The sequence below is a fragment of the Anopheles arabiensis genome, chromosome 2 (genome assembly GCF_016920715.1).
Source record: "Anopheles arabiensis isolate DONGOLA chromosome 2, AaraD3, whole genome shotgun sequence".
NCBI classification, from domain to species: domain Eukaryota; kingdom Metazoa; phylum Arthropoda; class Insecta; order Diptera; family Culicidae; genus Anopheles; species Anopheles arabiensis.
In genome coordinates, this window is record NC_053517.1 from 102,790,602 (window position 1) to 102,815,066 (window position 24,465).

At 45.0% G+C, this 24,465-nt stretch overlaps 1 protein-coding gene across 9 annotated transcripts; it reads left to right on the plus strand.

Moving 5' to 3' along the window:
• Positions 1-23,884, plus strand: LOC120893930 (uncharacterized protein F09G8.5). 9 transcript variants are annotated; one of them, XM_040296167.1, is made up of 11 exons: positions 1-129; positions 800-1,415; positions 3,065-3,130; positions 18,406-18,514; positions 18,588-18,875; positions 19,181-19,261; positions 19,818-19,928; positions 20,301-20,390; positions 21,290-21,624; positions 21,698-21,791; positions 21,865-23,884. In XM_040296167.1, the coding sequence occupies exons 2-11, from the start codon at positions 1,336-1,338 to the stop codon at positions 21,973-21,975; spliced, it is 1,365 nt and encodes a 454-aa protein (XP_040152101.1). In that variant the 5' UTR covers positions 1-129; positions 800-1,335; the 3' UTR covers positions 21,976-23,884. The 9 variants fall into 9 exon arrangements, with proteins under 9 accessions (XP_040152101.1, XP_040152106.1, XP_040152107.1 ...); XM_040296168.1 differs by having other exon boundaries at positions 50-133; XM_040296169.1 differs by lacking the exon at positions 1-129 and adding an exon at positions 218-319.
• The last annotated feature ends 581 nt before the right edge of the window (positions 23,885-24,465 follow it).

Sequence of the window (24,465 nt, forward strand, 5' to 3'; positions counted from 1 at the left end):
CTCGCTACACTTTGTTTACAGCGTATTATTTTTCGTGTTATTTCTATGTTTTTCTAGCAACCGTACCGAGCGGACGTGTTCGCGGTGCGAAAGTCTTGGTCCGCGAGTGTTATTTTACAGCATCCCCTCGTACGTATACTGCACCAGGAGACCCGACACGGGGGTTTCTCCTGCTGCACCAACTGCACCACCAGCTGGCTGGTGGGTGTGTGTGTGGTATTTTAGTGTGCAGCAGTAGCACCAGCGACGTTAACCTGCCAGCTGCAACTATCCATTCGCTGTTTGCTTACGTTGTGTGTGACTTGTGTGGGGGAAGTGGGTGGGTACCAAGTTCCAAGTGAATGTGGTGGGTCTTGGGTGTATCCGCGCGGTCTGTTCGTCACAGGTTTTTAGCATAAGAATTTGCTTTCTTCTCTTGCTGTGCCCCATGCTTGCCGTTTTTAGTAAGCCTCTCTATCCCTCTCTCTCTCTCTCTTCTCCACGTTGTGCAATGCCGACGTGTTTGCGTGTGGAGTAGATGTGGCGCGCGGAGTGTCTTCTTGTGATTTATGTGTGTAGCCATTGACACATATCGTCACCGTGCGACACCTTTCGCTTGCTGTGATTTGATTTCCCGTGGCAGGGAGAATATCAACCATAGGGTTTTCGTCTACGGCGAGTAGGGCGGGAGGAAAGCCAGTCTTTAGTCAGTGGCCAAAGGCATTGCTGCATAGCAAGAGAGAAGAAAACTAGTGTGTCATCGTTACGAAGCATCTAAACCTATTTCCGTTTCGTGTTTCTCTTTCTCTTCAACCGGTAGCTTCTTTTTATTAGTTTCTTTTAAACAAAGATCCTCGCACTTTGCGATGTAAAGAGGTGTGTTCTTTTAGTGGTACATCTTCCAAGTGTGTGTGTCCGTGCGTGTGCGTGTGTCTGTGCAGTTTGTGCGCACGTGTGTGTGTGCAGTCTGTGTCCGTGGGTGCATAGTGGCGAGAGCATAAAGGACACACGGCACGGTCAGTGGAGTGAATTTATCGTCCCACTAGATGTCAAGGGTTGCTGTGAGCGGTGCTATTGCAAAGCATGAAGTACCAGCTCGGTAGCGGCTAGTCGAAGGAGCCAAAAGGTCGTACGTGTGCGTGTGTGTGTGTGTTTTAAATCGATCGCGTAGGCCGCGTGTGTGTGTCCGTGTCTCTGCTGGAGCTGTCCTATCCCTTCCCGGGTCTGTCTCCTTTGCCCGTGAGTCTATCTCCTGCTGTGTGTGAAAAGCGATAATCAATCTGTGCGGAAACCCCTTGGATCTTGGCCTCTCACTGTGTGTTTACGCGCACCCATCCCAAAAACCAAACCGACACGATGGCGCGGCTTACGGAGGAAATGGTCATTGCACGGTCGAAGCAGTCCGATCTGGCCGCAATCAAGAAGCTGAACTGCTGGTAAGTAGCTGCCGGACACACACACCGGCCTTTGTTTACATTGCAATTGACTGCCTTTCCCCTTTCAAGCCCGAACACACAATCCCCTCTCGTCGTTTGCTTATACCGAAGCCCACCGAAAACGTGCACGAATCATATTCGAAGCAGTTCCAAATTTCGGAAGAAGCAAGCAACATCAAGCACAATATCTGAGGAGGAGGGAACCCCGAACCCCCTTTCACGATACCGTTACACTTGATGATGATTCTCGACACATGGGAACCAGCACGACGACGGGATGGAAAGAAACGGGAGAACCATACCAACGACGGGCATAACATCACAAACCGCTGATAAACTTCAATGGGGAAGTTCATTAGACCGCGCCACCGGACCACGTTGGTATGAAGAAGCGCGAGAACGGCGTTGCCATTCGCAACAGATGTGTGTGCGCGTTTCCGTGGCCACCCTTTTGCTCCCCACAGAGCGATACCGATCAAAGAATGCAACGGTGCTTTTTGTTGTATCTTACTTCTCTCCCTATTCTCCTCTCTACACACACAATCACAATCACTCCAACATGTGTTGCAAGGGATAGAGAAGGGAAAAAGGAAAGCCACAAGAAGATGTTTAATTTTTCGATTGGAGAGCTTAGATTGTGCGGTAGGTTTACTTTTTCGCTTCTTACCTACTGAGCGCCACTGGTCCGATGGGTGTGACTTTTCTTAATCGATGGTAAAATCCGGCCGAACCGCTCGCTACTTGGCGGACCGAATGCGCGTTCACCTTTGGTGTGTATCATAGATCTTTTCGCTACAGCTACAGCTTGACATTAAGCTAAGAATGAGCGGCAAAAAATGTCAGAAAATTTGCCCCACTCTGCAAAACGCCTTGCAGCCGACATCCTACACAGCCCCGATGGCTCAAATCAACCGGTTTTGGCCTGGACCTTTCGCGTAGGAAAATATCTCGGGCTGTGTTAGGCGAGAGAGGTTGTAATTTCATAAGCTGCAGCCTGGGTATGGTTACATTGCACTAGCATGAATCATAGGGTAGAGGAGCTTTGCCTTAGGTTTCTCGGATCGCATTGAACGAGTATTCTGAAGTCGATCAGATATAATTCCTTCCTAGCAAAGATCACGTTAAGCTTCAACGACTTCACGCAGGAGAGCGTTAACCTTTTTTGGACATGGATACTATGATTTTTTGGAAGTTACTGTCCGCCTTGTTTAATGACCGCGTGGGCCCTAAAGCTGAGCGTGACATAACTGTTTAATTCTTCACTTTGTTGTTTGAATTTGTCATGCTTACTCAATCTCAATTGCCTTGATGTCCAGCTACTTGTGAAACAGTCAATTAATAAAATGATTAATTAATAGTATCACCAAACGGAAGCAATTGCTTCAATTTGTTGCTTGTGATATCGTGTAAACGTTTCTAACGACTTTCCACAGCATGGAACTACGACAAATACACTCCATTTTAGGTATCTTGCTTTATCAGGTAAACGGTTGTATCTAACCAGCCGTACAATGGAAGCGTCACGGATTTCCTTGTCACTCGACAGCCACCGGTAGCCCCTGCTTATCACAGCCCCTGCTCCTTTTTCGTCGATCGTTGATAGCGTAAATCACTTCTAATCTGTTTCTTCTCTTCTTCCTCCCTTTCAGGGGCAGCGAACTGAGCGACGTCTCCATCATCAGACGCATGCGTGGAGTGGAAGTGCTTGCCTTCAGGTAGGAATTCGCCGGGGACTTGTGTGACAGGACTACCGCCACATTTCCACGCAAGGGAAAGGGCATGGTAGTTTGGGCAAGGAGGTTGAACACTTTCAAGGGAAAACCCCCGCTATTCTTGCCAAAACCGATGCGGCGCTCTCTTTTGCGCCACCTTGTTAGTGGCGTGCTACGTTCTAAAGGTGGGAGCAGTGGAAATTAGGGAAAACCATCCGTCGCCGTTAAGCTAACACGCCACCACACTCTTGTATTGCGGCATGGAACTTGTGCGATAAAAGTCTCACTTGCCGAAAGAAAAACGCACGCGAAACGCGAGTCACGCGAGACGTTCTTGCGTGTGTGTGTGTGTGTGGTGGAGCCTACGCGAGAAGTTAAAGCTGACACACGGGCGGACAGGCTCTCTGAAGTGCTGTTAGGGGGGGAGATGTGAAGGTAGTGTCAGCTAGAAGTGGACTTGAACCATCAGTTGGCGGCATAAGTTTTAAACGCTTCAGTGCAACGCTCATGTTGAGCGATATGCATTAAATTAGGCGGCAAGATGGCTTAACCAAAACGATTCTCAAGAGCGCCAACACACGCGAAACGGCACGGTAGATGACGTGTTTGGGAGAGAGTTGGTTGAGATTGGACGAGAACAATGGAGCACATTTACCTTTTTTTAACACTACGCAGGGCTCCTTTCGTTTATCTATGCTTACACACGGGAGCTAATAAGACTAAAGTGGCAAACTACTTACTGCTGCTGCTTACGCTTCTTCAATGCATCCGTTAGCTGTCTGCATTTGAAACAAGGCTGGGCTGGCAGGAAAGCAAACTATTCTTTGTTAATAAATTTATTAGCTCTTTGTGCATTCCAGTCCAATTACGGCTCCAAGAAGAGACCTCCGATGGGTCGTGGAAGGGTAAAATTGCATATTGTTATTAGGTGAGAACGGGCATTAAACTCAAGTGGATAGACGTACGCTCAAGTGTCAAGGTTTTGCGTAATGAGTCGTTTTGAGGAGTCAGCGAGATGAGTGACATCATCTTAACGTGTGGCTTGTGTCGTCGGAGAGCCGGTTGCCAGGCACGTGGTGTTTGTAATCCCAAATATGCACACATTCGATACTTTATTTTAATTTAATGGAGTCTCGCGTTGCGCCCGAAAGCAACCTCGAATATCCACCCAACATGGCTCAGTCTCTCCGTCTCTCGACCTCAACGTCCTCCTCCACAAGTACACTCCAGAGCTTGTTTTGGAGCTGTCCATTACCAAACAAGATGCTGTCCCTTGCTGTGTGTGTGGGGGCTTTATTGGTCGACCACGCGTTTTTTGGTTGGTGCGCCAACGTTTGCGGTGCTGGTGGGTACTCGAAGACTTGAAATCTTCCTTTATAGAGGTAAAACGGGACTCATTTTTGCAACAACAACAAAAAATACCATCCATTTTACATACGAAGGTCCACCCCGTCCCTTTAGGTTGAAATACAAATTCACTCAATCGATCCGGATCTGGTGCACGTCGATGATCTCACCTTCAACCAGGTGTAGTATGAATGGGTCTAGGTGTAATGGGTCCGGATCTCCAGGTTTATCCAGCGTCACCGCTGTTAGGTGATGTCAGTACTGTTTTCTTCTTTCACCTTCATTTCCTGTACACAACAGCGCTTCCTCCAGGGTTGGTGCTGGCAGTCATTCGGTTACGTTATTATGGGCAAAATGGTCACTCACACTCTACATTTTTTGTTTGCTGTTTGTTTGTTGCGTACACGAGAATGGCAAGCGTCGCACAAATTGCTTCCGCTGATGGCGACAACTTTCTCTCGCACGCTTCGAAGCATGATGATCGGGCTGGGGTTGGGTGTATGTTTTTTTTTTATGTTGTTTAATTAAAAAAGAACCAGCTTGTGCCTCGGAGTGGAGATGACCACTTTTGTGTAATACCACTAGAGAGTGAGAGAGGAAATTAGAATATGTTCACTATTAACTGTACTCCCATCGCGTAATAGACCTTTGTCGTAAAAATACATTCCCCAGAGAACTACATGAATTTTGATTTGCTAAAGTAGTAACCCTTTTACTCTTGGTGTCTTTCTTGTCTCTGTGTCCCGTTTTTTGTTTGCTCTCGTTCGATCGATATTCTTATTGAAAGGCTGGCTTCATTCTTTATCGATAGTACGTGGCACTTCCTCCCCAATGGTGACCCTTCTTTAGCCGAACCAACCGACAGTTTAAACCGTCCACCCTGGTGTACGCCACACCCAGCCCAGCTGGTGCCATCGTTTATCATCGGGTTAGTGCCGCGCGCGGTATTCCACCGTTGCTGATGGCACCAAACGTTGAGCTAAACGCTCGATGAACTCATCCACGCTCTGGAAGGATATTTTTCTCATTTAAATTCCCGCTCAGACATGTGTACGATATAAAAATGTGAAGGAAAACATTGGGTATTAAAGCCTCTATGTGTTTTGCTTTTTGTGCCAAATTTCGGTTCGATTTTGAGGCACACTTTAATAATCGCGTGGTCGTAGCATGAGGTTGCCTTGAAAATATGTGTGCTTGTTTGATTTCTGGGCCAAAAACAGAACCATTGTAAGGGGGGAAAATTGAAAACTAGCATTACTGTGCACCACAAATCAAACCACGACAAAACGAAATCAAACCCAAGGCCAAACTCTCTGCCGTTCCGTGCCGTGCCGTGGGGTGTGATGGTGGTTGTAGTGGAATGGTTTATTTGCTTCCCTGCGCTGGCATAAATCGGGGGCTGGCCACGGCAACATTAGTGAGCCTAGAATGTACGCTGCTACCACCACCGTGACGTAGCTGTCCACACGTGGTCAGGTGGTAATTAAGGTTAGGCGGGTAATTGTAATCGGGGGCACAATAAGGCACGAGGGAAAATGGAGTCCTTTTTTGGGCGGGTGGGAAAATATTGCCACACGCAATTTTTTGTTTGTATTTTGATTGGGGTTTTATGGGGAAGAGAGGCCCCTATTCATGGCCAACACCTGACATACCTGCCGATAAAATCGTGCTTTTCTCCGTTTCTAATACCCATAGACGGAAAGCTCACACTTGATTATGCTTTTCATCAACTCACGGTAAGATGGATGGTTTGATGTTGTCTCATGCTGCGCAGAAAGGAAAGTATGCATGTTATGTAGTGTTTTACGATTTCCTTCACTACAGTGTAAAAGGTAGAAACGCTTCTTCAGCATAATTGTGTCAGAAATTAAGCAGCAAGCAAATACACGAGTTTCTTCTGTACGCGCGCTCATCATCCATCCCATCGAGGGTGCATCGTTTTGTTGGTGTAATATGCACCAAAGGAAAAGCGGGTTTATTGCATGATGCATCGATGATGGTGTTGAAGCAAGTAATGCTTCGTCTTTGAATGTACCTTGATATGATACCTTCCCGTCCGTAGCGAAAATGCGCTGAAGAAACAGAACCCTTTTTTCGAACCCTTGTGCAAAGTAGGCGAGGTACACGAGGTGTACAGTGCTGGAAATTCCTGTAAGAACATCTTCAAATTAGAGGAAATTTCTTACTTCCATTAGGAGTAAATACGTCCTTACTAATAGATTTATTCTAATGGAGCATACAGGGTTTTCCAAGTCACTTTCAAATGTACACATAATTATTCACCACAACATCCAAGATGTTATTCAACAGCTGTCAAATGGTGTATTTGCTTCAAAATTAAATTTTAGTTTTTACACATGATTTTCAACTTATCACAAAGAACTGCCAAACTCAATCCAGCTTGAGGCGTGTTGAAAATCATGCTGATGAAGTTATATTGACGGAAATGAAATGTCAGATTGATGTGGAATAACATCTTACACGCGGTGAATAACAATGTTTACATTTGAAAGTGACTTGGAAAACCCTGTAATGTTCTGACTTTATATTTGTCAACTATTAGCACACGGGTTTCACTAACCTAGATAGTTCCTTGAAGTTTGGAATAACTTTCTAGAACCCTGAGTTTTCTCCACATTCAATAAATCCATTTCAAATACTCTGCCTGATTGTTTTTTTTTTAATCCTATTTAACATGTAATGTTACCAAAATACTTCAACGTATACCTGTTCCTTTGCAACTCTAACAAGCAATTTTTTATTCGTTTTTATGGAATGAAGGAACATGAAAGACTCCAATACTTCACAGATACAGGGTTTTCCAGGAGTTCTCATAGCTGTGGGACACTTTATTGACTCTTTCTTTCATGAAATGAACTTATTGTAATGGGAATTGGACTCTCTAGCGCCCTTGTTGCTCAAATCCAATAGGGGGAATCAATAGGAATCCAATAGGATTTTTTCAATGAATGAAATGGAATTTTTGTCAAAAAAGTATCTCATAAGACTTATTTTCTTTGTACAAACTAATGAGAGTTTTTTTCCACTACCAAAGATTTGTAATCAAAATTTGATCCTGGTTGCGCATATACGCATTTCTACCACTGTACAACTCATGTGTGGCACAGAGCCTGAAGCGTTACCGGTACGCTTCGGTAGGCAAGGTAAAGGTTTTTGCGATAAAAACCGTCCGATATCACGCGTCTGTCGGCATCGATACTGATAACGGTGGACTATGAAATGAGGAATACTGAAAAGGCGCAGTCTCATATGCAGGTGGGAAGTATACCTTCGTTTTTTCTTACTCGGGTACAAGGTAAAGTGTGTGTAAGACTGTGTGGGTGATAGGGACTGAAATGATAATAGTTTTGAGTGGTTAATTAATATAATTAAACATAATTAACGAAACCCTGATTTGGTAGAAATGTGATAAGAGTATATATTCAATCCGGTTAACTTATCTATACTATTGTAAATGCACATTCATTTAGATTGGAATAACCAATACTCCTTCTTTTTAGATTTGTTTTGGAAATTGCATCATTAAATACAGAGCAAACCTAATAAAAAAACTCGTAGCTATAATTTATCTCTCTCCTCCCTGTGGAAGTGTTTCATTTTACTATTATCCTTTTTTGATAGAAAATAGATTAACATTTGGCCGCATTTTTCAGCATCTCCTACCCCACAAAATGCTGCTGTATCATCCTGCATACCCATTCACCGTGTTGAATAAATGAATAGTAAAGCTTCTTGTGCCGTCCAAATTGGATATGCCGTACCATCCAAACGATTACCATCATCGCCAACGGCAATTGTTTGTGTTGTCGTCGTCGTCCTATCTTTTCCCTCCACACGTTACGTTGCGGCTTCTTTTATTGTGGCAGAAAGAATGTCATCGCTTTTTTACTCACCGCCCCAGAATGGGTTCCCTTGCTGTAGAAGGGTATCTTCTGAAGCTTTTTATTGCAAACTTTAGCATACGCAAGTGAAAGTGTATCTATGTGGTTGTGGGTTTAGCCTTCTATTTTTCTCTCTTTTTATGGTTTGCCGGTTGCTTCTATTTCTTCACCATCAGCTTCAACCGTGACGGAACCGACCGACACACAGCTCGCCGGCTTTTTTATGGAAGCCTTCGGTTTACTTCATTTGCCGCGACGTCGCCCATACTATTCGCTACTTTCGCATTGCCTCAATAGTCAATACTGCCAGCGTTGAAGCTACCCGGTGTGCCAGGGTTTTGTGTGAGTCAACCACGGAAACCCGGAGCTCTGTCGGTTTGCTGTCCCCGGTATGATCGGTACGCAGCACCCACGCACGGCGATAAGCAAATGTGCTCTCCACCGTGGTGCGGTACGGGTGGTTGCGAGGGCGCCAACCGATTCCGGTTCTAAACGGAAAGGGTGGCTTGGAGCAGGGGTAGTTAACCTTGATTTTGAAACGAAAGACACACAACTTCTACAGCCATCCTTGCCTTTTTTGGACGATTCCGAGTGGCGGCACACCGTCGTTCCAGGTTTGGTCGTGATGTGAGAAGGAACAGGTTTGAAGTTTGACGTAGGTTCAGACAGGGTCGATCAGGGTAGTAACAGTTTTTGGGCTTGAGCTTTTGAAGTAAGCAGCTTGAAGAGCGAAATAGCGAAAAGTTCCTAATCATACCATTTCTGGTGGTGATGTTAAAACTCGCTAGCTCTAGCTTTAAAAGCATTCAATAAAACAATTGTCTATTATAAACCACTTCAAACGTTGAAGTGTCGAAATGCGGCGATAAAAGTGAAATAATTGGCTTTTACAAACGTTTATGTATTGTGTGTTCTTTTATGCTTGGCATAGTAGTAGACCCTCTCACACAAACTGGCTTAATTATCCCACAGTCTGTGGCGGTCTATATAAAGCTCCAGCAAACGTTAAACAATTGCATTACGAAACGAGCCGCCCGATGAGACAGACAGGGGCATAAAGTTGGCCAAAAAGGTGTCGATTGCATTTCGAATCTATTATGTATGGTTGAAATTGGATCCCGGTCGCAAACACACAGACAAACAGCCACACGGCCACGGATGCTATGCTTCTTGTTGTCCCAATCGTGGAGGAGTCGTGCAGATCCATTGTAATTCAATTTGTTTCACACAAACATTTGACACCGCGTCGTTGCCGTTCGCGTTCTTGGTCCGGGAAGGAGCGTCTTGGAACGTCTCGTTACATCATCGTTCGTATAATGCGTGAGACGTTAATTTGTTGGAGCTGGTGGCTTTTTCCTTCCAGCCAGCCAAAGTGGAGCGAAAGAAGCAAAACAAAGTCCAACGAGACACATGCACACACACACACGAATTGTAACGATAGCATGTGAGACAGTTAACAAGCTATTTACAGTTCATTACCGGGAAACGGAAATAGACTCATCGATTGTCGAGACACCCATGCCATGCTTCCGAAATGGCAAAGAGAGGAGCGCGGGGGGTTTGGTTAAATTTTTTGTGAATGAAACATACCAGACTGACCCGGTTTCTGTGGCGGAGGGGCCGACGCATCAATCAATCAAGCATTAAAAGCACATTGCGCCGATCATCATCAGCCAGCAAAAACAATCATCGTGGAATTTGGTTTCGTTTTTTCGTCTCTTTTTCTCCTACTTCCACTCATGATCATCACAATAAGCAGCATATGTTGTGTATCATCAACACGCGAACCCAGAGCTCGATCGCGTCTCTCCGTGTTTGTTTTTGCATACCGCGATCGCGCGCAAAACTTTAATTGCGCCGCAACACGCGCACGCTTGCCTGCGCTTGCGAGCCAAACAAGGAGGCGATGATGGACGCGGTGGCGCAGCCACGATTAACTAACTGCTGTACATCGATTCCGATGTCGATCGCGTCGCGTCGAATTGTTGTGCTTCCGTGCACGCGGAGGTGTTAGACGGCGGATGGTGGCGGCCTTGGATGCAAATGACTGCCCGCGCTTCCGCGCGCACTTGTAAAATGACTTTTAACGCAATGTAGGAGCTATGTGCTTGTGTAGGCACTTGAGGTGTGCGGAATAGAGGAAACTATCGGAAGTAGATCGAATTTTTAATTGTTAGCTGGATGGACTAGGTGTTGATGATTGAATTAAAGGCTACAGAGGTGTAAGCATGACAAGTTTTGATGTAAATTTCGTTGGCTATTCTCAGTCACATTATTACATAACATAACATGATGCATCTAGGACAAAATCTCTAATGAAACTCACACACAATAATCTGGAAAAAATTGTTAAAATGAATCAAACCACGTTATTTTAAAGATGCTGGGTATTTCCAGAGTGGAAATTCTGAATCTCAAGAATGGTGATTATAGCGCCTGTGACCACATTCCCATGATCACAATATAAGAATTACTACAGGAACCTCATGATCGGGATATTACTAGAAATATGGTAGGATACTTAACATATAGTTGTAAGTCGCAAAATGTCATTATAATCCCTAGGAATGAGCCTTTGAACTGATACAAATTCTGAAATTGCTATCTAGATTCGCATCTGGAATCGAAAATATGTTAAAGGGCAGGTACTGGCAAAAGTTCGTGAGAGAAAAGGCAGATGTGAACCGAAACCGAAGGTCAATTATAGACCAAGAATCGATCGTTACAGAACCAAAAGCTGCACCTGTTTTGGGAAAATATACAACCTAAATGCCTGTTACACCTTTGCCGACGGAAAATTCATGCTCTTTTATCGCCATGCCCTCTAACCCGTTCAGTTCAATCCAATTTAGCCCAATTTGTTTTGGTTTTGACCCATAAGAATGCCATGGATGAACCGGCTAAATAGACGCGGATAGAATTAATGAGCCCCTGACTGTTGGAAACGCTTTTCCTATCCATCATCCGTCTGTCGAGCGTGTGAAGCGATGATGAGTTTCCAATGAACCACGAAAAAGGGCGCTTTGTCATTACGTTCCCGGATGACAAATCATCAATCACGACGGGATGACTTCAACCGATCGAAACAGAATTTCCGTGAACACATGTTCACTTGTGTCCGTGATTTGTGACTCTCCTTATGCTGATGGAATTCTCATCACAACACAAAAAGAAGCCCGGCCCACACAACATTGCAGTTCCCAAAAGGTGCGCCATCAGGAACAAAACCGTCACATCAAAACGCACAGCAATGACAGGAAAATATTGATTCAACTAATGAATTATGAATATCAAATTAAGGGTACTTACGCGATGTAGCTCGTCGATCGATTCATGGTCGATGGTGGACTCTGTCGACAACAAGGGGAGCACCCGAGCTCGTTAAGAAGTAGGGACTCCACTGGAAGGAATCGCACGCGCACGACAATTTCTTGAATGAAATTGGGTGGAGAAAAAAATACGCACAACTACACATTCCCTTAACGATCGGCCACGCAAACAGAAATTATCAGATAAAATAGCCACTTTTCCCACCGGGGGGACGTGCTGCCAGAGTGTCACGAACATACCTGTCAAGAGGTGAAGAGAGAACTGTGTCATTGCTGGAGTTCTGTTACAAAAAAAAGGTGAAACTTAAAGCAATCATTGGGAAATGCGGAAAAAAGCCCTCTGCCTCCATACTTGGCTCCGAATGGGTTGGTTAAAAATTGCGTGGTACTATGTCACTGACCTTAGCTATCCCCCTCCCATCAAAGCACTTTAGCGTCTTTTTACTGCCCGGTTAACCCTGGCGGAACGGCCACTGAAAGCCCTAGCCCTAGGGCACCATGGCGCACTGTGTGTAGATTGTTCGTGATTTAGTGGGTGTTTACGTTCCAAATAATGCAAACATACAATTACCTACCAGCCCCGGTTTGCAGTGTGGTAAAATGTTGCTCAAGTTGCTCCAAACTCCCGAAGGTCACACACTTTAGCCCACAAAACGGTTTGAGTATGGCTTGGACTGGGGTAAAAGTCGACCGGAATTGGAAGCTCACCGAAATAAGTAAGACAGGAAGGCGTTGTGTTTGGGTTTGTTTTATTATATTTTTCCACATTCCGAGCTTTTTCGGCGTCCGTAGCAGTCGGTGGTGGGTACTCTCAGGGCCGCTCGTGGGTTAGAAATGCGAGATGTGGGCTAATCGGATGCACAACTCTCCGTTGTTAACAGCTGATATGTTAATTCTGTAACCCTTTTTGCGCCACACTCCGTCCGGTTCGTACTTACATCGTGTTCAGCTGAAGCCTTCCGCTTGGATGCACAATGCTGTTGTGCTTTTCGATTGGAGAACAACTATTAAAGGGAAGTTTGTTGATGATGGGATTATTCTGCGCTTTTTATGGCTCTTACTAGAAGAGATTTGTTATTTCTGTAAGGCTCTGGAAGGCTGTGAAGGCCCTCTTTCGTTGTATTTATTTTTTGAGGAGTTTTCGTGTGCCAGAGATGTTGGACGATCCTTGAAGGGAAAAGGCACAGAATTCAATGTAACCGAACCGCTCATCCAATGGTTTTGACAGCATTTTTCCTCTCCAGCGACCCATAAAGATAGTTTTACTTGCACAAACCTACAAAGTGGAAACGGTGGAAATATAGAAAAATCCACTTCTCTCCATCCCTTGACTCTTCTCGTTTCAACCGGTGGCGCTCATTCTTTCAAAGCAATATTGTTTTAGAAAATGTGTGCCATGCATAATTTATTCTCGCTGGGATGTAGCAGTGAACCAGTATAGAAGGGCGTCCGTGGCTGTGAACCAACAGCAGCAAAACGTTCGGCATATAGTAAAGCGCACCGCGGTGCACGATCATCTCCCCGTGCATGTCGTCGTGCATGAGAGAGCACCGCGCCATAAGATCGGCACATTATCCGGGCATCACGATACTGCCGATGCTCCACCGGTTGGAAAATTGCTCTCTCCGGAAATCAACCAGCCACCGTTCGACGGGGCCTCTCAGGTATAGTGCAGTTGCAGATATGCAGCTTGGTAGATTGTAGAAGAGTAGGGCAAATACAAAAAAAAAAGCACTAAAAGCCCAGCCCCCGCGAAAACGGGTGGTTTTGTGCGATAAATTTTTAATACACCGAGCAGATAATGATGATGCACTTTTGCCCGTTTGCTGCTACGTTGTGGGGCTTTGCGTCGCTAGAGAAGCTCACTGGGTTGGTCTCCTTGTCGGAGATGGGAAGGAACCAGGCTAATGATGTCGTTGAAATGGGAAGCAAGAATGATGGGCTTTGCCCTTTTTCGGGAACGCTGCCAACCAAACATGTCATCGGTTCGCAGGTATAATAGATGGTTTGGAGGGCCCGTCTTAGCTACCAGAATTAGTGTTGGCCGTTCCGGTCCGAACCTAGTAAAAAAGTTCCGTTCTTTATGTAGGCCGTTCCGTTCCGATCCTTTATACAAACTCGTTCCGTTCCGTTCATTCCGTTCATTCCGTTCTTTCCGTTCTTTTCGTTCCGTTCCGTTCATTCCGTTCATTCCGTTCCGTTCCGATCATTCCGTTCATTCCGTTCCGTTCCGTTCATTTCGTTCTTTGCGTTCATTCCGTTCTTTCCGTTCATTCCGTTCCGTTCACTCCGTTCCGTTCCGGTATTTGCCGCTTCAATATTGTTAGCAAGGTGCTATCGTTCGTTCGTTCCGTTCTTTGAAAAACCGGCTTTGTCCGGCTGTTGCTTGCTGCATGCAAGATAACTGTTCACTCTTTCTCGCATACAGTATGTGTTGCCTGTGCACTCTCCCATGCTCACAGGAATATTCATCGCACTTTGTCGCGTATCGTTTATAAAAATCGGTGATAAGCGAAACCAAAAATGGAATTGCATTTGGTATTATAGTGCAATTTGTAACATCTATCATACTTTTTGTTATAATTAGCTTGTCTTAACTAGACAAATAACTATTATAAAACTTAAATCTGTACTCATATGGCAGAACGGGTTGGAAAAGATATATTATAATATGCGAGTATGAACAACGCAAAATAAAATGTATTTATTTTTTATACCACGATGTCCACATGATCTTGGAACTCGGCATGATTCCAATATTTGGCCATTCGAATTTATTGAAGCATACTGTTCCATTCGACAACCGTTTGAGTGCCGTGATCTTGTAAACGATTTGTGTCAAAAAACTATTTGTTTTAATAGTAAGTGAAATTCAAATAATTAGTCAATCTCGTGATACAATCGTCAACTCGTAGCACTCAATAACATCGGCATGGGTAAAAGCCTCGAATGGATCGTGCCCCCATACGCTGGGATGATTATGACAGTTTGGATGACCCCCCCCCCCCCCCCCCCGGATGACAGTTCGGCTTCTAAGCTCTGGGTCGGTTCTTTTGCACCCCAGGTTCACGTTCCGTTCTTTTTGAAAAATGAACTAGTTCCGTTCCGTTCCTTTTTTTTAACGAAATTCCCAACACTAACCAGAATGCTTTCCATTTAAGGCGTCCCCTATTTTCCATGCAACTCCAAGGGTAGCAAATAATGGACAGTTTAGCAGAGAACGATCAACACTCATTACACACTCTTGTTGATGGCTCGTTGAATCCGCATTCAATACTGGATAAGGAAGTATTCGTTCACCTTTCCGACAAAAGAGCGTATGATCGACGATCGGGAGGCAGTATTACACAACCAGTTCCAATGCTGTCTCCTGCATCTGCAATGCAATTGAATCAGTACTTTCTCTCCCGAGTCTATCGCTTGTATGTTTGCTGCCGTTACGAAATTCATTCGATCAATCAATCAATTGTGAGGCACAATAAGTGAAGATTGGAATTACAACCAACCTAGCCGTTGCAGGTTAGTATGACGTTTGCTTGAGCGCCGTTTGGAACAGAAATCGAAAAGATTGGAAGCCATTCAATGGTGTGAACCATGTAACTTGCTTTTTTAAATGTATAAAAGAGAAATGGTTTTACTTACAACTACCGGTGGGTGGAATGCTTTATCGAGCAATGAACGAACGATCGATCATCGGACTTTCTAAACCGGAACACGTGCTGGTAATACAGTTCGATTGCTCCAATAAAGAGGTTATCTGTCTTGGATGGATTATGAAACGCTTTTGTAACGCAGGAAGTAATGATAACGATGTGAAGCTGAAATTGTAGAAATACCCTTTCGTCAGCGTACCCGCAGCTTAGTTTGAGCTTTTGCTGCATGAAATTGACTAATTTGGTGTGCGTTCCCCATTGCGTAATAACCCGATCTTGTCGTACTGCAACTAGCCTCCAAAGGAAAAGTATATCGAATTTCTTCATCCGACCGTGCGCTGAAAGCACGTGCGTACTTCCGCTGTAGGCTTGGCCCAACATGGTCCGGAAATGTCCAACGCCATCCGACCGGTGGTTAATTAATTCAATCCTTTAAATGCTAATAGACGACGATGGCGCAAAGGAACACAAGAGGTGAAGAAGAAGCATAGGGAACCTACTACTTAGTTGTGGGTAGGTGTGCAGTGCACCGCAACATTTCCGGGAGGGGATTGGTTTACCTCAGCAAATCGGCTTGTCGTCGTCGCTTCTGGGTCTCCTGGGTGGGCAACCAGAGGCATCCAATTATGCTTCAACATGCTCTCCCTTCCCCATAGTTCGATCGATTTGGTGTGGTGCGTTTGGTGTGTGTACTGGTGTGTGCTCTGGGGAGAAGGTGCAAGGTACACTAGACTGACGGACGGCTCACTGGTACCAAAGGTTGGGAAGGAAGTTCAATCCCGTTCGAAGCTTATGTTGTGCAACAGTTTTTAAGCGGTACATTGACCTCCCCTCCGATGAAGAGAGAACTTCCAACTTCTCCAGTGTGGTTGGAAGTTGCTGAAGGTGTTCCAAAATGAACTCCAAACTTTTCATTAACGGAACTGGAATGTTAAAGGGCTAGAGCAGATTAATAACCACATTGGAAAGAAGTTAGGCGTTGGTAGTGGCTTGGTTTGGTGCGGAAATTATAGTACAAACTTCCCAGAGAGTGTACTCCAATCGATCAAAACTCTAACTTCCTGGCTGTTTCCTGGCATTTGTGGTTGATCGTATAAAAGGCAAAAAATAGTCATAGAAAAATGGGCTGCTGAGATATTGCAGTTTGAAAAGCCCAGAGCATTGCAAGCTCAACTCTCAGCCTCAAAGCTTTCGACTAATAAATCATATCACCTTTCACTTTTGCTGCTGCTGCTGCGGTGTGTGTCTCAATCGTAATCGTAAGAGGTGATCACGCTCAAAAGACAAACGTTGACTATGAAAACACTCACATGAAGTATGAAATTAGGCCAGCTTCTGTTGGTTAGTTCTTCGATTTCCTTGGGGCAACCTTTTGAAGATCACTGAGGCTTCAGGAGAAGAAAAAGCGTCACCTGCAACCATTCGATTGAGCTATTTCTTTCCACTGTTAACAAACGGAAAAAGGGTAACTTTACCATTTCATCACTTCCGATAAGTGGGTTTCACTTTCTCCTCGTTTATCAGCAGGCTGGTTGTCTGTCCCCGCCGCTTTAATGATGATCAATCACCTGGAAAGGTGGAAATTGCTCTATCGATCGACACTGATCCCCTTCCCAAAAGGTTCCAATGCTGAGACCAGTTCAAAGACGATATTCCCGCTGCCTTTCTTCAACACTCCATGACTAGTGGAACGCACTGAGGGAGACTGAAGCGTGCTTCAACGGGGGTTTCTGTTGCATGGCAAGCGCACATTAAAGCCCTTTCCCTTTTGAAAACATAGCCGGGAGCGAAAAGAAGGGTTACCCGCGAGCTTGATCTCATTTTCGTCGTCCCCAAAGATGGTTAATAATGATTTCAAAGACTGAAACCGTTGTGTTTGGGGATTCCCAAATAGGTGCCAAAAGCTCACCCAACACGAAAACGAGAAGAAGATGAGTCGACGTTCTTTTGCTTTCCGTGTGGCGGCTGTGTTCGTGATCTGTTGATTATGTTTCATGCTTCCCGGTGGAATAAAGAGGGAAATAAAGAGAACAGCAAAGTGGATGTGTGTGTGTGCTCTCTCCTTCACTAATCACTGGCAAAAGCGTTGATTTCCACCAATTTACCAGATAGCAGAACCCATTAACCGGGTAGATCTGCTTTCCCACACACAGGCAATCAGCGTGGAGGTGGGTGGCGCTTTTGTGTGTTTGACGATGAGAAAATACTTATCCGCAAATGACAACGCATTTTGGCGAAATTAGCTACACCGTGTTGTTGGTTCTTTGTTATGGTTAGTGAGACAAGGAATAGTTTGAAGTCATTTGTCGAGATTATTGTTTGAAACATTAAACTAATGAGCGCTGGAAATGAGTAACTGGAGAACGCTTTGCACACCCTCTAGTCGTTGAATAGCGTTTCCGATCAATTGTCTGCCTTTTTGTGGTCCTGATTTTTGAATGCAATTTACTCATTTCGAACCTTGATTTTTAGTGCAACTTCCCCTTGACTAACCGTTGAACTTGAGCAGATTTTCCGTCCGCTTTTTGTTGCTCGTTGCTGCAGCCGCCGCACACACGCGATCGGGCCTATGATGGCCGTGGAAAACCCAGTTCAGTTCCATCAGCGCATCTCTTCTTCATCACGCATCCATGCCGTTTGCGGTCGGCAGCTCTCAGCCGGTTGCACGGTCGATCATGAATAATGCAAGCAAAACGCAAACGGATGGCCACTACTTCTTAGCGGTGGTAGCCGTGGTTTGGCTCGTGTTCGTGTGTGCCAAACACACAAGAGACAACAACAAACCAACCGCGGTTCGCGGCGGGTACTCAACAAAGGGAAGCCAGCAACAAGACCGTTGTTATGCGATAGACCGTTTTTACTGTGAGCTGTACAAGTTTTAATGTACAAAGAAAATGGGAGAGGGTGCGGAAAATGCGTCTTTCCGTTTCTGTGGCCATTTCCTGTCTTGCTGCAACACCCTGCTTTAAAGGTTGCGCCCAATGTTGCTCAATACTTAACGGCGGTGTATTTATTTTCTCTTTCTCGCTCCCCTTTTCTCATTTCAGTGTTAATCGAATCAGTACACTAGCGGATTTCGAAAACTGTATAAATCTACAGGAGTTGTACCTCAGGAAAAACAATCTGACCGACATCGACGAGCTGGTGTATCTGCAGGTGCGGTTATAAACTCAAAAAAAAAAAGTCTTTGTTTCTAGCTTGAAAGTTTCAAACTCTTCTTTCTTTTTAGAATCTTCCCAAACTGAAATTCCTTTGGCTGGAGGAGAACCCGCTGGTCGAGCATGCCGGGCCGGGCTACCGGCAGATCGTGCTGCGCGCCCTGCCCAACCTCAAGAAGCTCGACAACGTGGACGTGTCGCCGGAGGAGGTGGCCGAAGCGATGCGGGCGCCGGTCGCCCAACCGCAGCAACGGCACGAGGTGTACGAAAATCCTTCGCCGCCCCCGCCGGTGCAGCATCAGCAAACGTCGCCACAGCAGCAGCAGCAACAGTACCGTCAGCAGAGCCCCGTCATTGAGGTTCGTACGGCTGGAATATGGAGTGTTTGTGACGTTAGATTTCACCAAAGACTTGGACTAACTTTTCATGCATGCATTGAGATATCATCTTTCTGTTGTTTAACGTGACTAAAATTGATTGACTTTACTCTCTATATCTATGTTGTCTTTGTTCTGTTTCTTTCATGCTGCCACTAACCATCGATCGAACTGTCTCTCTCGCTATCACATGTGCAAATGTCCGGCGTGTGTGTCAAATAAAAACACACAATTAAACCACACCATCACCATCACACAACAATCCGCTCCCACGAACGACCCAGCAGCAGATGAGCCCGGAAAATACGGAATCCGAGTGCATCAGCGATCCGGCCGATCGGGCGTCGATCCCATCCTCACCGTTGCAGGTAATAAAATGCACCACGCCGTGTTTGTTAGTCGGTGTTTGAATCATTGCATCCTTCGTGTTGTCGGTGTTCCCCGTGTCCGGCACAAAAAGTCCTACAGTTTTTTGCACACCTTCCCCAAGTGCATTCGTCCTGATTCCGTTTTGGGTTTTGCCGCACCGGGGGTTTTGCGTTTGTGCTTTGTTGGTTCGAACCCACTTTGCGCCCCATTGCACAGCAGCCACCGTAAAAATAAAACCCCCTTCATATGTTTAGAGCAAGGCAGTACTCCGCTTTAACCCCGGACCATCTATTGCCTGTTGCATGGTGTTACGTCTTCCGTTTTATGTGTTTTGCTGTTTTATGTGCACTCACTAAGCATTCACTTGCATGATGTATCGTTTATTTCTATCATCTTTCAAACCCTACACCACCCGACCTAAGTAGATTAATAGTTTTATCGTTTCTATTTACTCTCTTTCTTTTTAATATCGACACCATCACGTTTACACGTTGCTATTTTTTGTTTTGTTTTGTTTGTTTACGTTCGAAAACTGCTCCATCTTCTGTTTTACAGCGAAGCCCCCCGAACAGGGACTGCTATTCACCACCGTCCCAGGCACAGAATTCGCATGCTTCCTCGCACTACAACACGAACAATCACCGCGGTTCCTACCAGCAGTACGATGTAAGCGAACATATGCTTGTTACCACCACCCGTTTTGCTCTTTTGCCTTTCAAAATCGCAACACTCTGGTAGCAAAGAATCCTTATAAATTAAATCCACCAGCGCTTTAATCCATCTTCCCTCTCCCCTACTCCACTGCAATCGATTCTGTTTGTCACCCCATGATGTAACCCATGTCCGGTGCATTCCAAAACACGGTACTAATGTAATCTATTTCTAATCGACATGCACTCCACGTAACACACGACAATCATCATCATCACCACCAACAACAACAACAAAATAACCAACTCTGGCGTCGCGATCACTCATCACTTGCACATCACAACACCATCACTGCCACCACCACCATCAACACCAATGCCCCTGTAGCGATCGCCGGGCTCGGACCAGGACAGCCCGGTGTCGGGTTACCGAGAACGGGTCCCGATTGCACCCAGCATGTCAACGCACTCGATGAAGGTGAGATGAAACGGTTCGGGCACAAGCTTCCCGTGGAAAAAAATTAATGCAAAATTGGCCTCCCCCGAATCCAACGCATTCCAACACTGCAGTGGAAAGCTTGTTGAAAGCTGTACAGGAATTAGAAGCAGACGGTTGAGTACGCATGTACAGACGGGTGGTAGTAGTACATGGGTTTAGCTTGTTTCCTCCACATTGGATGTGTAATTAGCCACATTAAACCATCGTGAAGCACTCCCTCCCTGCAGTGAGCTACCGCTACGCACGGCAGGAAGGCATATGGAAGTGGAAAAAAGAGCAACAATGTTTTGGCCCTTTCAATTAAACCGGAAGAGCAACATATCTCTCCCCTATCAATTGCCTGCGGGTGGTGGTGGAGTGAAACGTTTGAACGATGAAGATGAACATTTTGTTAACGTTTTGTTTCCAACCATATATCGCTTACGCGATCGGGGTTTGCCATTGGAGTGCATCGATTGGAAAGGTTTTCTTTCTCCCCAAGTCAAAGCGGTGAAAAATTAAAGAGCACAACCGGCCCCCTTAGCCTCTCACATTCGGCTGCTAGCGGGCTTTGATAGTACATTAATTGGCAGTGGCTAACGTTTTAATGTATGGTGAGACACTAACGATAGCAAAATCATCGAACATTCCCCTCTCCTCGTGAAGCCGTTCGAATTGAGGGTGATGTAATACGCCCCAGCGGGTGGGATCTAAAGATATCATCATGAAATTATGAAATGTTTAATGTTATAGAATATTGTTAACCGTACTAATTGGAATTGAAGTAAAAGAATCAAGACAGTAAGAGGTATTCAACAGTTTAATGCTTAAGTTTAAATGTCTGCATGAAAAACAAGCTTTAAAATAAAATGTTTCAAAATACCCTTCTCCTCCGATAGGAATACTATCAGTCGGATTATCAGCGCCAGAATCCTCCCGCCCACTACCGGCACAGTCAGATGGATCTAACCGAGTGGGACGAGTCTTCCCAGGCCGCACACCACCAGAACAACAACAACAACGGTGGCCAGAATTCATCCAACAGTCATCATCAGCAACAGCAGCAACAGCAACAGCAGCATCACGGCCAGTCAAACTATCAGCAGAACCGACGTAGCATCGCCGGAAGTACGGTGAACGAGCGGGAACTGTACCAGTACCGGAACGGCAATGGCAAGGGACCGGAATCACGCGACGAATGGGAGGATGTTGATCGGCGAAGGAACGAAAACAGGTAAACGAAAAAGAAGGGACTTTATGGTTGAAGTATGTTGTTTAATATCTCTCTCTTTTTCTCTCTTTTGCAGGAGATCCGACTCTCGGTTCAACGATAGTGCAAGTGTAATCTCCAACGCACTGCTGAATCACTTTGCCGGCGTTCATCGGAGGCCCGTCAGTAGGGTATGTTGTTTTGCGTGCCCAATAGCCCTGTACCTTTTTCTACAAATTTATCTTTTTTTTGTCCTTTTTTAAGAACTCCAACCTACTGTCCGCCACCCTCTGCCTGGTGAAGGAGCTCGACTATCCGAGCCTCGAGGTGGTGGAGCATGCGGTACGATGTCGCATCGATGAGCTGGCCGAGTAGAGCGGGCAAATCGGCAGCATCCGTTGCAGCATCGCGTGCTTAATGTGCTTCAGTTCATTCAGCTTACGTGCTCGAATAGGAAGTAAATGTGTTCGCTAATCGGTTTTTAACATGTATACCGTTCGGATTTACCACAATTGATGCTGCTACCTTCCTTGCCTGGCGCACGAGAAGGAAAAGCCTAAACAGGAGGGATTGGGTTGTTCAAGTTTCCTTCTCCAACCGGTTGCAAATCATACAGTGTCATTCCACTCTCATAAGCAAATGTGTGCTTGTGTGTAAAGTCTTCCGTCACAGGAAAAAAAGGAAGTTGCGGCATGGCGCCTAGGAGAACTAAACCAGCAGAGAGCGAAACTCTTTCGCCGTTCAATTTACATCACGTTCGTTGCAAGTGTTTAAACTTATACCACTGTACACAAGACACTGTTTCGTACACTGGTACATTTAATCTTTTCGTCTGCCCGTTTCAACAACTCGTCAAAACAACTCGTTCTGAAAGCAATAACTCAACTAGGGTAATCTAAGAATGGGGAGATTCTTTGCAAAGCGAACTACTCACAATAACTTTGTACTAATGGGATGTGATGACAAAAAAAACAAATGGCAGGAAACATAGGAAGATAATTCTACCTTTCTCTTTTTTGTTTGACGGCTGAGCACGGCGCCACCCATCCGGAGTCGTCGTCCGTGAGAAGATTGAGCATGATGTACGCGTGTTCTTTTTGTACGAGTATACCCAGAGTAGGAAAAAAAGACTTAATAATATAAATGTAACGAAACAATATAACCTTAGCGGGGAGGAGGGCGAAAGGGCGAACCAGGGGGTATCTGCAAATCCGTGTGAGTGCGGGAGTGTGGACGAACGGACAGTGTGAGAAGGAATGGCAGAGAAGATGCGCCGGGAGCACAATTTGCCAATTAAAAAAACAAACGAGTAGAACAACGGTAGTTTAAACTTGTAGCTGCAAAAACTTATAACAACAAACAGCAACTAGTAGACACAATATGAAAATTTATGAAAAAACGCTGTAAAATAACCTCACACACACACACACCTAGCGACCGAAAGGTAAAAGGAATGATTATGGGGTACGATAAAATCGATCGACAGCTCCATTCTCAATTTTGTTTCTGTTACTTAAGCTAGCCTATACTATCATCAAATGCACCAGAATGCGCGTCAAATAATGAATGCTTTAGCTTGTTGCCTTCTTAAGTTAATTGTATGGTTAGGGTGAGAGTAGGGGTAGTAAGATCAAGGGAAATTGGGAATGCGTTTGTATGTGTGTGTTAATAATGTTAATAGGAAAAAAGGAAGGCAGGTTTTTTATAGGTAGGAAAATGTCGATTTCGACACGTCGAGAAGGGAACGAATTGCATTTTATTGGATCGGTCAGAGAGCAGAGGAGGGAAAGAGAGAGAGAAAGTAAGTGAGATAGAGGGAAGGAAAAGCTCCCAGTTAACGGTTGAGTGTGTGGATGTACTCCCCTTACCGTATTTGTTTTCAGTTAAAGCGTACTCCCTAGCATAGCAAAGTCGAGAAGGCAGTACAAATTTCGTTAGAGGAGCACAGGGCCACAGGACCCTTTGCTCCATCCACGTCATTATAGCCTTAGCATTAGTACGGAAGTGTTCAAAACGGTAAGCCAGCAGCACTCGGGACAGTGTGGTTTTTTTTCGCCGAGTTCTCTAACCCGGCCTGGTCGGTAAGGAATGATAAGGCGTATTTAACCTGATTCAATCAAGCAATTCAACCGTCATCCGTCCTCGTGTCCAATGGCTATCGCGTGCAATCAGAAACGCCCAGGCATTCAAGCCACCCGGCAACTGTCCATAGAATGGAAAGCTTTCGTTTATTTTTTTTTAAATATATTATTCAAAAAGCATTAATACCGAGCCAACAAAATTACATCGAATGAGTTGAGCTTTCTCATTCTTTGCGTTTTCTTTTGCTACTATGAACGACGATTGGCCACGGAGCCATGCGTTGGGTGGGAATGGAAAAAACGGCTTTGCTGGGTGGGCCACAGTACGCTAGAAATATTTCTTCTTTAAAAGAGCGTCGTTTAGCGTGAAGGTTAAACGTTCCTTTGCGAGGGGAAACAGATTTTTCTTACAAAAAAAAAGAAAGAAAGAAAGGAAACAGGAAAACAATTTAATTCATGAAAACAACCGAAACTCTTGTAACATATACTATTAATAAAGATACTAATAGAATAACAAAGAAGTAAGTGAAGCCTGCTAACACATGACAAAAGGGAAAGAAACAGTGAAACAGGACATGGAAAAAGTAAACCGTGGTAAAGGAGTTGTTTCGCTGCACGTTGCCACCCCACTAAACGCGCCCCTGAGCAAAGGATACACCAGCGCCACCTATGTGTGAGATTGAAGAAGTAAGGAAAATTTGAATTAATCCGTTACTACCATGCTGGTTGGTGAGCGGATATAAAGAAAAGATGGTTTCTCCATTTTCTCAACAAAATTCTCAAA

Coding starts and splice junctions, on each gene's coding strand:
- LOC120893930 (XM_040296167.1), top strand. CDS start 1,336: ATGGCGCGGCTTACGGAGGAAATGGTCATTGCACGGTCGAAGCAGTCC. Junction 20,391..21,289: donor TGTCAACGCACTCGATGAAG/GTGAGATGAAAC, acceptor CTCCTCCGATAG/GAATACTATCAGTCGGATTA. Junction 21,792..21,864: donor ATCGGAGGCCCGTCAGTAGG/GTATGTTGTTTT, acceptor TCCTTTTTTAAG/AACTCCAACCTACTGTCCGC.